We start from the raw sequence: 16,741 nt of genomic DNA on the forward strand, positions 1-16,741 counted from the left end.
CCTCCTGGAATCTTAGATATCGCGAGACTCTGCCCCGCCTCCGTCCACGTCTCCAGCTACCGGAAGTCAGTTTGGGCCAAACATCCGGGTTTCTCTTTTTTGCGTTCCGACGGATCCTCCTTTTTTTCTCGTCCGTGGACCTGTCCCTGCGTTAGGCCCACGTCTCTCCCACTCCTCTTCCGTGCGCGGGACTAGCGCGGGCTTCAGCGACGGGAGCCCTCGAGGGACATGGCAACTCCGGCGGCGCCGGCCGGCGGCGCCCGAAATGGGGCTGGCCCGGAATGGGGAGGGTTCGAAGAAAACATCCAGGTAATAATAGCCCCACGGCTCCGACCAGGGGCCTCAGATTTCTGGGCCCGCTTGCTCTTGCTTTCCGCACAAGTTAGAAGGTCGGTCGGGGTCAGGCATGGCACGGGGCTGGAGTGGGCTTGGGGGTGGGCGGGATTCACTGGCCAAAACCACACTGTGTGCGCACAGCCTTGTATTGGGGTTGGGAAAGACAAAGGAAATGGGCACTTTTGTAGCCCTTTGGGGGCTTTGGTAGGGAAGGTAGGAGAAAGACGTGTATGGAAGACAGGGAATAGGTTTCCCAGTCTAGAAAAGACAAACAACCAAGGGTTCTGAGAGCAAATGAGGGGGAGAGAATGGCGTGATCTACGGTAATGCCAAGCCATATCCCCGGCAGTGTAAGAACAGAGACCCAAACTCTGTGGTGAACAGAGAAGGACTTAACGGATGGAGCAGAAAGGCACTGCACTTTAGGATCTGTTGTCTTCACAGGGTGGGGGCTCAGCTGTGATTGACATGGAGAACATGGATGATACCTCAGGCTCCAGCTTCGAGGACATGGGTGAGTTGCATCAGCGCCTGCGTGAGGAAGAAGTGGATGCTGATGCAGCTGCTGCTGAAGAAGAGGATGGGGAGTTCCTGGGCATGAAGGGCTTTAAGGGACAATTGAGCCGGCAGGTGGCTGATCAGGTAAGCAAGACTGGCTCCCTGACAGGTGGAAAAGTATACCTAGGAGGCCCCTGGTTCTGGAGTTGGTGTTGGTGAAGTTCATCCCGGGTTGTCCAGTTAGAACCATGTGGACATCCAACAAAAAAATAAGCAATAGAGCCAAGAGTCTCACAGTACCCTCCCACCCCACCCGTCTTCCTTGCTTCAGATGTGGCAGGCAGGGAAGAGACAAGCCTCCAGGGCCTTCAGCTTGTATGCCAACATCGACATCCTGAGACCCTACTTTGATGTGGAGCCTGCCCAGGTGCGAAGCAGGTGAGGATCCTCCTCCTGACAGAAGCTGCCCCCCTAACACCTAGTCCTTCATCCAAACTACAACCGGACACCAAACCCTTAGACTCCCCTCTTCATGACCCCAGCCACATTATACGTCTTACCAGTCACGGAACAGGGTATGGCGATAACACATTGCCTTCCTCCTCTTCTCCATCTAGCAAATGACTCATGTTCCCTCGAAGCTTAGCTCAGATGTCACTTCCTTGGCTCCTCATTGCCAGTTTGTCCTTTCCTGGTGCTCCAGTAGAGCTCTGCGCTTTCCTCTAACAGATAACACTTCAGCAGTGCTGTACTTTCTTATTTCTGGGTCTGTCTCCCCAGAGACCTCCTTTTCAAAAGCAGGCACTGTTTCACATTTTTATTCCCAGCACCGGAACAGTCTCTGAACTAGAATATCGGTACCTAGTTGTTGAATGACTTTTCAAGAGCTGGATTTAATCTTGGTTTTGTTCTTTGCTCATCCTTTAATTCAACCAATGCTTATCAAATACCTGTACCACTCAGCAAGTATTTACTGAGCTTTTGCTCTGCGTCAGGCACTACAGTAGTTGTGTCTGATTCAGTGGTGAAGATAGATGGGAGCCTTACCCTGGAGTGCAGCCCTCGAGCACTCATTTGCCATGAAGGGACACGCAGGAGGGACACCTGCCCCAGGGTTGGTTGGAGGATTGGACAGGGCAGCTTTCTCAGAGGAAGTAAAATTTAGTCAAGATCCAGGGTATTATTTGGAGCTAGCTAGTCACTTAAGAAGTGGGGAAGTTATTGGTACTTTTATTCCTTCTGCCTGGAATTTTCATACCACTTCAAATATATTTTTCAAGAAAATGCTCAGTGGTGCCTGGAGGAATGATAAGCAGGACGAGGCAGGAGGCACGCTGGTTCCCTCAAGTAACAACTTTCCCTCTAAACCTTTCTCAGGGCTTTACTATCACAGCCTTGAATTTGGGGCATTCTCTGCTGAGGTTTAAAGGGGAGCAGGTCACATAGGTAATGGGGTCCAAGCCCTCTCCCAGGGCCCAGCAGGGCTTTCCAAATTCTCCGTGTTGCTGCTGCATCAGTCAGCACAGCATCAGAAGGCTGTTGTTCTTCCTGGAAGCATTCAGGGGCAAAAAAGTGATTTCCTCATTCCTTGTCTGTCTTTACCACCCTCTTCTCCCTTTACCATCCAGCATGTTCTCTTCAGTTAGCAAGATGACTAAGATTCAGGCTTTCCAGAACCTCACAGCCTAGTGCTGCCTCTGCTCTCATCTCTCCTCTCCCCTCCCAGGCTCCTGGAGTCCATGATTCCTATCAAGATGGTCAACTTCCCCCAGGTGAATAGTGGGTAGCATGTCTGGAAGAGCCGGGGGAGGCACTAGGGCAGAGGGTGGGGCCACCACACAAAGCCTGGGAAGGCATAAACGGAAGAGCCACTGTACCCTCCAGCCTGAATGAGTTGGTATATTGACAGAAAATCGCAGGTGAGCTTTACGGACCTCTCATGCTTGTCTTCACGCTGGTGGCCATCCTTCTCCATGGGATGAAGACGTCTGACACCATTATCGTAAGCAGGACAGAGGACTTTGGGGGGTGGCTGATATGAGTTGAAAGCTGCCCAAGGAGACGATGGTGGAGTAAGATAGAAGCAGCCCCTGAGGAAGGCCCTGAGTGAGCTAAGAGGCCTCCCAGGACTAATTAAAGCCTTCATCCCACAGCGGGAGGGCACCCTGATGGGCACAGCCATTGGCACCTGCTTCGGCTACTGGCTGGGTGTCTCGTCCTTCATTTACTTCCTCGCCTACCTGTGCAATGCCCAGATCACCATGCTCCAGATGCTGGCACTGCTGGTAAGGAGTCCAGCATGCTGGTGGGCAAGGGTGATCTTAAAAGAGTAACCAGGCTTTGGTCTGCATCTGTCCTAGGGGCCCCAGGGCCTGGAATGGGGTGAGCTGGCCAATGGACCATTTATTTCTCAGGGTCCCCATGAGGGTCCAGAGGCCAGCCCAGCCTGAGTGATTTTCCTCTCCGCCATCCTCTTTCCTAGGGCTATGGCCTCTTTGGGCACTGCATTGTCCTGTTCATCACCTATAACATCCACCTCCATGCCCTCTTCTACCTCTTCTGGCTGCTGGTGGGTGGGCTGTCCACGCTGCGTATGGTAAGCTCGGCAGGAGGTTTCCAGGGGTGGGCTGTCCTCCGAAGGAGTAGGGAAAACAGCCCAGAGCTCAGGCCCAGTCCCACAAGGGGCTCTGAATGGGAGGGAAGAGCCCAAAGACGGTTCTGCTCTGGGTAAGAGTGGCTTCTCTACACTAGTCACTTGGATCAGGCCCTCTGAACTGTATTCCTGTTGCCCTAGGTGGCAGTGTTGGTGTCACGGACTGTGGGCCCCACACAGCGGCTGCTCCTCTGTGGCACCCTGGCTACCCTGCACATGCTTTTCCTGCTCTATCTGCATTTTGCCTACCACAAGGTGGTAGAGGGTAAGTGACAGGAGGGGTGCGGGGGAGAGGGAGGACAGCTGCCTAGGGCAGGGCCCTACCAACCCTCACTTACTTTCCATCCTCCTCCTTTCAGGAATCCTGGACACGCTGGAAGGCCCCAACATCCCACCCATGCAGAGGGTCCCCAGAGACATCCCCGCTGTGCTCCCTGCTGCTAGGCTTCCCACCACTGCGCTCAACGCCACAGCCAAGGCTGTCGCGGTGACCCTGCAGTCACACTGACCCCACCTGAGATCCTTGGCCGGCCCCCTTTCCCCCAGCTGCAACGTGGAGGAAGACTGAAGGACAGTACTGATGACATGTGTCTCTTTGAGGGGTCTGCAGCTGCCACAGAGCTATAGCCACTTAAGCACCTCCTTGATGCCTGTCGAGCTTCTGAAGGGCACAAGGCCAGGAAGTCCTGGCCGGGACTGCAGGGCTCTGCAGCCAGTGCAGAAAGTGGGTCAGCTCCTCCGAGGTCCTCTCACCACCTACCCCTTCCTTCCTCTTTATCTCTTCCACATTGTCTTGCTAAATATAGACTTGGTAATTAAAATGTTGATTGAAGTCTGGAACTACAGCTACCCGTTCCAGTGGTCCTCCCTGCCACCCTACTTCCTGTACACTTTCCTGTTCTGTCAGTGGTGGTAATGTCACGTGCTCACTTCATTATACCCCTATCCAAGCAGAATGAAAGTGGGACAGCCCAGACTGCATTGAAAGACTGAATATGGAACCTGCCCCCAGGGCAGGGAGCACAAGATCCATGCAGCATCAGGGAGGCCTCAAACTCAAGAATCATAATAAGTCTGATGGAACAGTGCACCCGGCTTAGGTCTGGGCTCAGCCTCACTCTTGGGATGCCTGTGGAGCAGTGACAACTGGACAAAAACTTCCAGACTCAACACCATGTCATTACAAGGCCCTTATGCACCTGGGCCATTGTGTAGGGATACTTTTTCTGTGGAGGTGCACATTTGAAGCCAAAGTTGGCTTTGCCCTGGTTATACTGGGGCCAGGGGAACAAAGCTTTCTTCAGGAGTTCCCTCAGTCCTTTCTCTTCAAGAGTGCTATTTACTCTTAAAAGCGATAACCACCCCAAGCACAGCGCCATCCTCTCCCACTACCCATTTAATCTGTTCCACTTAAGTCAGGTGGTTAATGGAGGGAACAGAATCTTTGACCTCCCTTCACTATGTTTATATTATTCATTTTTTTTAAATTCATTACCCTAGTAAATCTGGGTTAGCGTTTTTCCCTTCTAATAAAGGGACTAAGAAAGATGTGCCCTTCATTCACGCTATGTGATCCTATGTGATGTGAGGCCCCTACACTATCACCAGTGGACAACGTTCTAAGGGCACTGCCTGTATTGTGCAGTGTGCCCTTACTGAAAGCTCCGGCCCACTTTTCACGGCCCCACAGCCACTGCAGCCTGCTCTCCTGGTGCCACCCCCCTTCATTTTGGCTACTCCAGTCCCACGGATACTGAGGACGTCAGAGCATCAGCAGTGCCCTAATCACCTGGGAAAGGAACGGCACCAGCGCGTTGCATCTACCTGCGGCTCACCTGCTTCAAGGACCCTTTGGGGTTCCACTGGGCCTGGCAGCTGAGGCCGCCTCCACGGGGCAGGGGTTCCCGCCGCCGCCACTGCGAGGCAGCCATCTTGGCGAGGGGCACGCGAGGAATTCCTCGCGCCTGGAATGCCCGCGCACGCGGCGCCTCTTGTCGCGGGGGCGGGGCGAGGCGCGAATTAAAGGGCCCTTGGGCCTTCCAAACTGGACGGGGGTGGGGGGGTGGCGGGCGTCCCTGGGATCCAGGCGAAGGCACCGAGGGGTCTGGCCCTTAGGAACAGGGAACGACGAGAAAATGAGCAAAAGAACCGTGTAACTGTCTCAAATGCCGTCTCCACCTGATGTGTCTCTATTCTCCCCTCCCTACCCCCTGCCCGTCCCAGGCTTCCACCTGGCCACCTGTTGTCTGGCCCTACACCCAGGGGAAGAGCGCCCCCACTGCTCCTGAACATCGGGTGTGCGCAAACCTCGTGTGCCCGCGTGGTCTAGGCCGGGCAGGAGGCGGGGCGAGCGGCGATGACGATGCCGTTGCCATGGGAACCCGCCGCCCGCTCCTGCGCAGCAGCCTGAGCCCGAGCTGCCGCCCGCCACCCGCTGCCCGCCTGCCGGCCCGCCCGCCTGCCCGCCTCGGGCTGTCCCTGCGGGGCGGTAGGGGGAGTGGGGCTGGAGGAAGGGAGGGAACAGATGCGGCCTCCGAGCGGAGACCGGTTCCGCGCGTCCTAAGCCGAGGCCCCTGAGCCGGCGCCGTAACCGCGAGGGACGAAGACCAGCGCGGAGCAGCGCCCGCCCGGCCCCGGAACGCGCGCCCCGGCTCGCCGCCCAGACACGGACGGCACGGTCCGCCCCGGCCCGGGTGCCGCGCGGTCTCAGCCCGGCCGGCGACCTCGGCGCCTCCGCAATCCCGGCCGGCTCCCGCGCGGGCCCCGGCGCTCCTCTCCGCCGCCGCCGCCGCTGCCTGTGCCTCTGCCTCCCCCTCTACTCCGCTGCGTCGGCGACCCCACCCCGGACCCCGGACCCGACCCCGCCCGCGGCCCCGCCAAACTCGGCCGCGGCCCGGGCCCTGGCCCCGGAGGCCCAGCCGTGGGTACGATGTTGCCCAGCTCCATCCAGATATCGGGGGAGCCGCTGTCAGGCGCCGAAGTGCGGGACATCTGCCGCGGCCTGCGCGACAACGCCGTGCGCCTGCTCTCACTGCGCGGCTGCCGTCTTTGCGACCGCGACTTCGGCCGCATCTGCCGGGCCCTGGCCGGGGCCACGTCCCTGGCGCAGCTCAACCTTAACCTGGGCGTCGTGTCTAGCCCCAGCCGCATCAAGCAGCTGGCGGAGGCGCTGCGGACCAACCGCTCCATCCAGTCCCTCTTGTGAGTGCGCTCCCTCTAAAAGGGGTCCCGGGCACCGCACCCCTCCTCGCACTCCCCCTGCCATCTCCTGTTCCTCCGCACACCTTCTGGTACCTGTGCTTGCACCAGCCTACCTTCTCACCCCTATTCACGCACCTCATTCCTCTGCCCATGCCTCCACAACACCCTCCAAGCCCCTGCCTCACCTCCAGACTTTGAACACCAGACCCACCCCAAATGATATAGGATACCCACCCCTTCCTGGCAGGACCCGTGTACCTCCCAACCTAATCACCCGCATTGACTTCTCCGGGGTAGCTTGCTCAGTACCCAAAAAGGAATACTCCCCTGAGGACTAGATCCCTGCCCCTATGTTCTGTCCAGAACACCACCCACACACCCTTTCTCTGTGTTCTCATCTGGATCCCAGTCCCTGCCCCAGAAAAGAAACCGAATTTTCCCCTTCCAACTGCATTTTTAAGAGTCTAGAATTTTCTTTTTTCCTTCCCAAGGCCTCTCCCAAGTGCTGTGACTGAATGTCCCCCTCAGCTCTACAGCTCACCATAAGGGAGGGCGCCCCTTCCCCCTTACAGTAAGGACTGATGATTGCAGTAACCTCTGCTCTCTGGTCTCGCCCCCCAGCCTGCATGGGAGCCCTCTGACAGATGCGGGGCTGGCCTTGCTGAATCCAGCTCTGGCCCTCCACCCTGCCCTCGTGGCTCTGGACCTGGGGGACTGCATGCTGGGTGATGAAGCCATCAACCTCATCTGTGGCCTTCTCCCCCCTGATGGGGCCAAGTCTGGTGAGCAGGGCCCTGCTGAGGGCATGGGCTAGTGTGGCCTTCATGAAAAGCTCAGTGCAGAGGGCAGGGGGCATGGCCTAGAGATGAGGGCTCTGACTGTGTGGGTGAGAATGTTTTTCGAATCCTCTTAGGAGGGAGAAGGATTGGGAGCTGAGCAGGATGGAGGCTCAGGAATCCAGGCTGCAGCAGGCAGGAAAGGCATGGGTCGCTAATGTCTCTGGAGCTCTGTGGAGGAGGTGGGGTAGCTCTCAGTCACTAGGGATACCCCAGAGATCCCCAGGTGGGGAATGGGCTTGAGAAAGGCCTGACCCTCTCCATCCTGGCTTCTCGCTATGATGCTGCCCAGGCTTGAAGGAGCTGACGCTGAGCGCCAACCCTGGCATCACCCCTAAGGGCTGGAGCCGCCTCGCCATTGCCGTGGCCCACAGCTCCCAGGTCCGCGTCCTCAATCTGGACTACAACCCTCTGGGTGAGGCTCAAGAAAGCCCCCTTTGATTCTCACCACCCCTCACCCCTGTCCAAGAACCTGGGACCATCAGTTGCCATGGTAACCAGCACACTGGCGGAGGAAAGAAGGGAGGTTCTGGGTGGAAGTAGAGGAGCCGCCTGTGTTGAGGACCAGATGACCAACAGGTAGATCAGAGCATCCATCACCACCCCTGGGCCTGGCTTGCTTCATCCATTCACTCATCAGTCACAATGCTCCCCTCCTGGCCACCTACCAGTTGCCAGCGTTTCCTGGCCTGGGGGTGGATTCTGAGGTTGTCAGGGCAATGGGGAGGCTGTGGGGAGAAAGGGTTAGCAGGCCTGTGAATGCCGGTGAGTGTGTGCACGTGTACTATCTCCCCAGGTGACCATGTGGCAGCGATGCTGGCTGTAGCTGTGGCCTCCAGCCGCACCTTAGAGGTCCTAGACTTGGAGGGTACAGGGCTCACCAACCAGTCAGCTCAGGTGAGAAGTCTTCATGTTTGGGGATGGGCCAGGGGTTGAGGTTAGCCAGTGTGTCTGTGGACATACTGAAGGGGTGGCAGGTTGGAGTCCGGAGCTGCCTTAACTGTGTTCATCATTTTCCGTACTCTTCCCCACCGCAGACCCTGCTGGACATGGTGGAAAATTACCCCACAGCTTTGCGGAGTCTGGTGTTGGCTGAGAACAGCATTAGCCCGGAGCTGCAGCAGCAGATCTGTGACCTCCTCTCTGAGGGGGAGGAGGAGGAGGAGGTGGCAGGAGGGGCTGGCGACACCCAGGAACGAGAGAGAGGGCGGGAGCCTGCTGCCCACCAGAGGGGCAGTAGCTCCTGGATATGCCCCAGTGGTAAGAGCCGCAAGGGTTGATCAGAGTCAGGTCTGAAAGAGGCTTGGGACCAGGGAGAGTGGGTGTGAGAAACTTAGGCCACTTCTATTTGTGGTCCCCAGCGGAGGAATGCCTGGTGGTCTGAACACCTCTCTGCCCTTCCACAGATCCCAGCTCTCAGATGGTGCTAATGACGTCAGGACTAGGGGACAGTCTGTTGGCTGAGACGGAGATGTGACTCTCCATTCAGGCTTCTGCGCGTCATTACATTTGCATCTCCAGCACTTTGCCCCAGATGTCAGGGTCAGGCCCTGGGGCTTAGGAGGGTGGGGGGTTGGTGTGCCTGGGGCTCTGGCAGCTCCTGGCAGCATGGTGGGAGGCTCTGGAAGCTGTGACTAAACAAAATCGTTGGGGGCACTGGAACCCAAGGCAATGCTGGACTTGTTGGCAGCTTTGGCTGCAGCCCGCTGGCTCGGAAGAGATTTTATGAACTCGACAACCTGACGTGTGGCTCTGGTCACTGGGGGCTGGCAGCGAGGGAGGAATTGGAATTACCACTAGACATCACTAGGGGGCAGTGCCACCCCACGGCCCAAGCTCCAGGCAGCGTCCACTGGCCCCAAATGTCTCAAACAGGTCTGGCTCAGGTCTCTGACTTACAGGACCTGGGGTTCTGGGGTGACACCTTACACAGGCCCTGTAAGGATCGTAACTGAGGTAAAGAGCCCCCCCGAGCTGGGCTGGACCCTACCTCAAGGAGAGACTCAGGGGCCCTGCCAGGGTTACTTGAGGTACACCCTCTCCCTCCACCTGATGCTCTGTGCCCAGGGAAGCCCCAGGCAGAACAGTGGTAGGGGTCAGTCAGCAGCAAAAAGACTAGGACGTGATTAGGACTGGGAATACTCAAGAATGGGGAGAATAAGGGCAGAAGGAAGGTCATTAATAGACAAATTAGGCCATACCGGTAAAATAGTTTTATTTAATTTTAAAATAGTTAGTTATTGATGTGAAAATTTCCCAAAGCTGGGAGTTAACAGTCTAGAGCCAAGGTTGGGAGTGGGACCAGGATTCACCTAGAACCCAGCTTGAGGGCCCTGAATCCCACCCTCTACTCCCTTCCAGAGGGAGGAAGGAAACAGCTGAGGGGAGCCCTGAGTCAGTCCTCTCTATCATCCCCCCGAGGGCCTGCTGTGCCAGGCCCTTGAAGGCAACAGCTCGTGCAGAGGATTTGGGGGGAGAGGGCAACAGGTGAAAACTGAAATTAGAGGTTAATAATCCCAATGACCCTCCTCCCCCCAACCCCTGCCAGATAAAAATAGAAAACTGGAGGATATGAAGGGAGGATGGAGGATAAACACTGATGTAATAACCCCCTCAGCTCCCCAGAACAGACCAATTTGGGCTGACTGGAAGAAAGGTCATGAGCCCCAGCTGCATGTTACCTTTGGAGAATAAATATTCCAGGAGGGAAAAACCATGAGGCAAGCTGGTACCAGTTACAGTCAGTGCAGCGAAAGGCCTGGTGTAGCCTGACCCTATCTGCACAGGGAGCAGAGGCCAAGGGCTTGGGCTAGGTGGGGACCCTGAGCTGCGAGGGTTGGGGCACCTTTGCAGTCCCCGTGCAGCAGTGGCAGGAAGGCAAGCAGGGCCCTAGTTGAGCAGGTTGCCCTGCTCCTGGGCCTGGGTCAGGCTGTCCTTGCGGTGCAGGTGGTGCACCCCCATCCTCTTGGGGCTGCGCTGGGGGCGGCTGGAGCTGGGGAGTGCCCAGGCCCTGCCCTCAGTGCGAGGAGTGCCAGGCCCCTCCTCTGTGCCACCATCACTGGGCAGCAGGCTCTGGCGCTCTTCCTCGGGGCTGATGGGCAGGTTCAGCTGTTCCTCTTCCTCCTCTCTGGGAAAGCCAGGGTCAGCTTCTGTTGGCAGCAAAAGCCCACTTTCACCGGGTGGGGAAGAAGGTGCCTGCACCTCCTCATCTCCGCCAGCGGGACCAAAAGCAAAGTGGCGCTGCAGTTCAGGGAGCGCATCACGTCCAAAGGCTGTGCGCTGGGTCACAGCGGCTGGGGGCGGAGTGCGGTCCACAAATGCCCGCTGCCAGCTGGCCAGCAGGTCCTCCTCGGAGCTGGCTGGGGCACTGAGCCCCGGGGGGGCGGGGCTGGGCTGGTGCTGCGGGGAGGCCTGGGCCGAGGCAGGGCTGCTGGGCACTGGGCTGGGGCGGGCTCGCTCACTGCCCTCCTCCACCAGGCTCAGGGAGATGGCCTGGCGGGTGGCGTAAGTGCAGTTGGGCAGGGGGCTGTTGCGGGGAATCCGCACCTTATCCTCAGAGAATTCTATCACCTTGCGGCCAGGATACAGCGGGTGGGGTGGAGACGGGGTGGGGTAGGGACTCAGCTTCTCAAAGGCCGGCAGGGACATCTCCTCCTCTGGGGAGCCCCCCACGGTGCCCAGAGAGCAGCACTCCCCATTGGGTTGGGGGACGGGGCTTCCCGGAGCTGGGCAGCTGGCTGGGTCACCTGGGTCACTCCCACTCATATCCACGTGCACAAAGACATCCTCAGCCAGGGGGTGCCCGGCGCTGCCTGACTGGGCCGAATTGAGCAGAAGAGACTCCGGCTTCTCCAACACGCGGGCAATGACCGAGGTGGGCACCACAGCCCCTGGGGCCAGGCTGGGGGCAGGCCCCGGGCTGGTAGCCTCCTGACCAGTGTGCAGATGTTTCCGAACCATGTCCTGTAGCTCACAGGGCAGCTGGGGTAAAGGAGCGAGAGAAGGAAAGAGAGACGTGAATGAGCCCAGCCTAAGACAGCTTGCTTCAGGGCAAATATGACGGCTGCCACATATAAGGTCCCCCGTGTGCTGGGCACTTTGCTATCACCTGTTCCGCAGCACACAAAGGTATATCCTCATTTCGCAGATAAATTGAGGCTCGGTAGTGATAAAATAAGTTGAAGCTTTTGATTAACACAGCCAGGATCTGAACCCAGAACTGGTGCTAAGGCCCACATGCTCTCAAACGTCTAACTTCCCCATCTCAGTGGTAGATTCTGCCCAAACCAGACACAAGCTTGAGAATCAGTATTGACCAGAAGCCTTAGAAATACCTCCACTCCTTCTGTAGGCCCCATCAACCTTGAGCCTGAGCGCTGGGGTCTAGGGTTTGCCCCTTGGAGCAAGGGCCCCTCTCAATTATTCTTATGGCCCATACCTCTGGCAACCCCCTCCTTCCTGCATGGGATCCGGAAATTGAGATCCTCTCTCCCTGTCTCTGTTCCAGAAATACCAACAGGGCCAGTCCCCACTCTGCCCCTAGTGACGGGCCCTTGACAGCATGCAGGACACCAACCAGCGGCTGAGCTGACTGGCTTCAGAGGACACAGGGAGGCGAGGAGAAGGCAAAGCAGAAAGCAGGGAGCTGAAGGTATGAGGAGAGGACAGAGAGAGGTGTAGAAACTGGAGTTGGAGGCATCCTAACAAGGGCAGATGGGCATTGGCAGGGAGAGTACCCCACTCACATCAGCGAACTTGTGGTTACGGAAGTGAGACTTGTTGCACTTCAGGAGCTGCACAGCCAGGTTGCAGTCCAGCCGGTACCGCTCCTGTGGACACAGACGCAGTTCAGAGCCCGGCATAGCCCAGGGGAGCAGGGCAGGGAGGCCCCCGAGGTGACCGTACATTGAGCTCCTCCAGCTTGTTGATGGTGTTCCTGGCGTCCAGCAGCTTGTTGGTCAGCTCCACGATCTCCCAGTCCAGTGTCTTCCTGTCCATCTCAGCCTTCTTGATCTGAGGCACAAGACTCACAGTGAACCCAGCCCACACCCCAGCCAGCCCTTTCTCCCCTCCCCTCCCCCCTCTTCCCGGCCCAGAGACACAGGAAGCCACAGGTGCTAGGGCAGCCAAGGCACACAGAGACAGACGATGGACAGACAGAAGGAGACCAGACACCTCTCCTGTAGTCCAGGCTGGCTGTGGGGAGGGGGCTCTCTGAGCATGACTGACAGCTGCCCAGGCCGGGACAGAGCAGTCTAAGAGCTGCCCGGCCCTGGAGGGCACTCAAGGGGCTCTACACACCAGGCGAGGCAGCTGGTACCTGAGAGGCAAGAACTGTGCAAACCCAGGGGCTGAAGCCGATGCTGCCTGTGGCTGTTTCCAGGATCAGGTTGGGAAGCGGGAGGAGGTGGGGAGTGGGGCTGCGTGGCGGCTGGGGGTGCCTGTGAGATTATCTAGTTGAGAGGGAGGGAGCTGCAGGCTCAGAAGCAGTCTTCTGATCTTCAGCTCATGGACTGGGTCCACAGGCCCGCTTCCCGCAAATGGCCAGGGCTTGCTGCCCACTGCAGCCAAGAAGCTGTGAGCATTCAGTGGTGACATCAATCAGTAACTCTGCCCAAGCCAAGAACAGGCTCCCCAGCTGTCCCCCAGGAGGGAGGCACTGACTGCTGAACAGGCCTCACATGAGGAAGAGGAAAGGAGTGGCCAGAGGGCAATGGCCGGGCCCCAGCAATCCCAGATCTCAGCTGAGGAGGAGGCGAGGGCAAGGGAGAAAACACACAAACTCAGACGCAACTGCAAAAATCCAGCTGTGGCTAAGAGAGGCCTGAGAGGAGAGTGCGGCAGCAACGGTGGCAGCATGAGGGAAGACGAGGAGAGAAGAGAAACAGTGTGAGCATTAAGACAGTCCTGACTCTCACAGCACACTGCGGGCCCCTCCCCACTACGGCCCACCCCCTACCCGAGCCCAGGGCAGGATGGCAGTCCCCTGGCAAGTCCCAGCCCCTGCTATCCTGTGAGCACAGCGCCAGCCAAGCTGCCCTCCTGGACAGATTACCAGCGTATGCAGCTTGTCCTCTAGCTCCTGGTTGGTCCTCTGGGAAGCTGTGTAACTGTGCTGCAGCCTGTAGAGGGACACAAGGCAGACCCCTGGATCAAGATCCTGTTCTTCAGACCCTGCTCATCCCCTCCTTCATAAGGGATCTTGGGCAAGTGCCCCTCCCAGAACTTCAGTTTTCGCATCAGAATCAGATGATCTCTGAAGCCTCTCCGGGCTCCCTCCTATGAACAGGGAGATGCGTGCATGTGTTTCCCGGCCCCTCGTTCCCACACCTGCGGAACTTGTCCTTAAATTTGTCCAGCTCCTCACGGCTCTGGCCCAGCTCCAGCTCCAGGCAGTCCTGCCCAATCTCCAGCTCGCGCTCCAGGGCCTCAGTGCGCCTGGTGGCCGAGGCCAGGCGCCGGCGAAGCTCCTCATTCTCCTGCTGCAAAAGCCTGGTAGGGTGAGGGGTCAAGGGCAGAGGGGCATCAGAGATAGAAGGGCCACCCTAGAGTTCCAGGATGGATTCAGGAAGGAAGGAGTAGGGGTGACGTGAGAACAGGTAGCTGTGGGCAGGGGACTCCTTGAGATTCAGCCTGAGTCTGGGGCAGCGTATCCCATAGGCCTGCTGGCCCTGAGATCACAGCTTGGCTGGGAGGGGCAGAGGGGATGGGAGAGGACAGTCTGCCCCCCTCACTGCAGAAGAACGAGAAGACAGAATTGCAGGGGCTACAGTTCCCAGTCTGTCTCTGGTTACAGCCCAAGCCAGCTGGCCAGCAAGCCACCAGCTCCAGTTTCCCCACTGCACAATCAGGCTGCTCCATTATTCATCTTTTAGAAACCCAGCCCAGTGCTGCCCTCCTCTGCAGAGGCCTCATGTAGCTGACAGAAAGGGCTGCGGGGAGGCAGCTGGCACAGGAGGGCCAGGAGCTGGGGAAGGGAGCTTTGGCAAGAGCAGGCCTCTCAGAGCCATCCACCTCCTTGATGCCAGGTCCTCTTGGAGCCCATGGAATAAACCTCTTTTTCCAGAAGGAATATCCCAAACTTCAAGCCTCCTCCCAGAGTCCCTAAAACACCCCACCCCAACCTTTACCTCTACCTAATCCAAGGAAAAGCCCAAATGAAACAACAGCCTCGCCTGCAGCTAAGAGGGGCAGAGTTGAGGCAGGGCAGGCTCTCGGGCAGCAGATACTCACTTCATCCTCTCCGTGTCAGTCAGGGGCTCCTGGGCACAAAAGAACAGAAGCTTGAGGCTCAGCTCTGGACCACTGGCCTCCTGCTTGTTCCCCACCCCCTCCAAATAGCCCTGGAAATGGCCATGTCTGAAGCCCAGAGACACTCACAGCAGAAGCGGGCTGCGGGGCCCCACAGATAGAGGCAATCCAGTAACACCTGGACCAGCCTACTCTCTCCCATGCCAACCAGATTCCAACCCTCACCCTTATCCATACTAGCTCCAACCCCTCTTAATACTAGAGCCAACTGCAAATGAGCCCTGGTACCCATGCTACCTCTCCCATGGCTAAAGAGAGCCTCTCAGCTGTTCACTGGGCTCCTAGTGGGCCCTGCAGGCACAGCCAAGACTTTCCAGAGAAGTGATGAAGCCAGGCGAGCTAGAGTAGGGTTCTGAGCTCTGCCAAAGCCCTTCTGGCCCCCAGGGCAGAATCAGGCCCTCACAGAGGCTTGGGAAGCACAAGCACGTGGGGGAAGGAGAGCCTCTGGGCTAAACCTGACTGAGACAAGTAAAGCGTCCTCTGCTTTCACCCTCCTGCCGCATCCTCCTCAAGCCTCCACGTTGGTCACGAGCCAGAGCTCCGCCAAGCACAAAGCAGAGCAGACCCGTGCTATGACAGGAGGGAAACGTCAAGCAGCATCTGATTGGCCTGACTGCCTCAGGATGCCAATCACAGGCAGGACAACGAGGTGGGTGGCCCAGACCATGGACTTGGGAGCCACTGACACCTGGATTGATCCTGTTGTACCATACCCTGGTTATGTTAATCTTGCTGAACCCTAGTGGCCTCATCTACAAAACCAGGGGAATGCCCAGTGGGTGGCACCTAGCACAATATCTGGCCTTTTAATGTTTCCTGAACTGAAAATGGGCAAGTCATGGGTGGCATTTCTGCCGTGAATGTGACCAGAGTGGGCCATGGTATGCCTGATGCTCGGCACGTGCTGGCCATCTCTCAAGTTCTTTAAATGTGTTTCACGCACTGCAACAGGATAGAGACATGGAAGCAAGATGAATAAACTGCAGCACTCGTTTCCTCCTGCAGTAAGCTGAACGAGGGAGGAAAACCGACCTGGAGAATGCTTTGCAGTTGCCTGAAGAAGCCCTCCTAAGAATCTAATGCAGTTCCGAGCAGGGAGCACGTATTTGATAAGTGTCAGCCAGAAAAAGGAAAGCTGGAGGAGGGCCTGACTTTCAGGGACAGCAAAGAACAGCTAGTCTTGGGGAAGTCGCTGGAGCACTGCTTCCTAATGGCCCCCAGAGGGGCTGCAGTGGAGGACCAGAGTCCTGGCCTCCGGGCAGGTTAGCACCCCTCTATCGGGTGGGCTGCCTCTTGCACGAAAAACAATACTGCATGGGATCACTTCTGCTGAGCTACATGTCCTGGACACATGGACGTGTGTCACAGCTGTCCCCTATGAGTCTACATGGCTGCCACCAGCACGGCTGCAACTGAGAGCCCAAGTGTGTACCAGGAATGCCACACCCTCACCCCAACTGCTGGGACCAGATGTGCCCTCAGGACAGCCAGAACCCCGCCGTAGGGGCCTGCATCTGCCAGCCAGGGCAGGGGCACCACTCTTGCTGACCTCCTGCTCGAGCTGGGAGCCAGGAACTTCCAGCCGCAGCTCCCGATGCTCAGGTGGTGCCTTCCGGTAGGGTTTCTTAGCAGGGGCTGCACTGGTCATTCTGGGAGGTGAGAGCTCCTCAACCTGCTGAGGGGAACAAGGAAGGAGGCTCAGAGATGTGGCAAGAGGCCTCTGAACTGAGGAAAAAAGAGGACATGTAGGAGCCACCAGGCAGGCAGACAGGCCTGGGCTGCTGCTGGGGTCATTCGAAGGGCTGGACTCTGGTGTGTCAGTGCCCATGGGTCAGGGGCGTGCTGGATGGGGGCCCGGGTCCAGGGGGAACAGATGAGAGGAAGCCAGGGTCCAGGGACTGGGTGC

The 16,741-nt window shown here is 57.8% G+C and overlaps 3 protein-coding genes across 7 annotated transcripts; 2 read left to right on the forward strand and 1 right to left on the reverse strand.

Moving 5' to 3' along the window:
* The first annotated feature begins 76 nt into the window (after positions 1–76).
* Positions 77–4,327, forward strand: YIPF3 (Yip1 domain family member 3). Of its 3 annotated transcripts, XM_019949960.3 has the most exons (9): positions 79–309; positions 781–978; positions 1,166–1,272; positions 2,561–2,606; positions 2,744–2,836; positions 2,988–3,119; positions 3,317–3,430; positions 3,629–3,752; positions 3,847–4,327. In XM_019949960.3, exons 1-9 carry the CDS (start codon positions 229–231, stop codon positions 3,993–3,995), a joined length of 1,044 nt encoding a protein of 347 aa, XP_019805519.1. In that variant the 5' UTR covers positions 79–228; the 3' UTR covers positions 3,996–4,327. The 3 variants fall into 3 exon arrangements, with proteins under 3 accessions (XP_033720066.1, XP_073666788.1, XP_019805519.1); XM_033864175.2 differs by lacking the exon at positions 2,988–3,119 and having other exon boundaries at positions 77–309; XM_073810687.1 differs by lacking the exon at positions 3,317–3,430 and having other exon boundaries at positions 78–309.
* Positions 4,328–5,888: 1,561 nt separating this feature from the next.
* On the forward strand, positions 5,889–11,462 carry LRRC73 (leucine rich repeat containing 73). 2 transcript variants are annotated; one of them, XM_033864191.2, is made up of 6 exons: positions 5,894–6,688; positions 7,310–7,470; positions 7,817–7,939; positions 8,321–8,421; positions 8,562–8,784; positions 8,931–11,462. In XM_033864191.2, exons 1-6 carry the CDS (start codon positions 6,417–6,419, stop codon positions 8,999–9,001), a joined length of 951 nt encoding a protein of 316 aa, XP_033720082.1. In that variant the 5' UTR covers positions 5,894–6,416; the 3' UTR covers positions 9,002–11,462. The 2 variants fall into 2 exon arrangements, with proteins under 2 accessions (XP_033720084.1, XP_033720082.1); XM_033864193.2 differs by lacking the exon at positions 7,817–7,939 and having other exon boundaries at positions 5,889–6,688.
* TJAP1 (tight junction associated protein 1) lies at positions 9,723–16,501 on the reverse strand. 2 transcript variants are annotated; one of them, XM_033864186.2, is made up of 8 exons: positions 16,385–16,501; positions 14,758–14,786; positions 13,855–14,016; positions 13,580–13,646; positions 13,319–13,348; positions 12,430–12,537; positions 12,270–12,353; positions 9,723–11,505 (listed from the first exon to the last, which is right to left on the reverse strand). In XM_033864186.2, the coding sequence occupies exons 1-8, from the start codon at positions 16,481–16,483 to the stop codon at positions 10,414–10,416; spliced, it is 1,671 nt and encodes a 556-aa protein (XP_033720077.1). In that variant the 5' UTR covers positions 16,484–16,501; the 3' UTR covers positions 9,723–10,413. The 2 variants fall into 2 exon arrangements, with proteins under 2 accessions (XP_033720077.1, XP_033720081.1); XM_033864190.2 differs by lacking the exon at positions 13,319–13,348.
* Positions 16,502–16,741: the final 240 nt, after the last annotated feature.

The sequence above is a fragment of the Tursiops truncatus genome, chromosome 10 (assembly GCF_011762595.2).
Source record: "Tursiops truncatus isolate mTurTru1 chromosome 10, mTurTru1.mat.Y, whole genome shotgun sequence".
Classification (NCBI taxonomy): Eukaryota; Metazoa; Chordata; class Mammalia; order Artiodactyla; family Delphinidae; genus Tursiops; species Tursiops truncatus.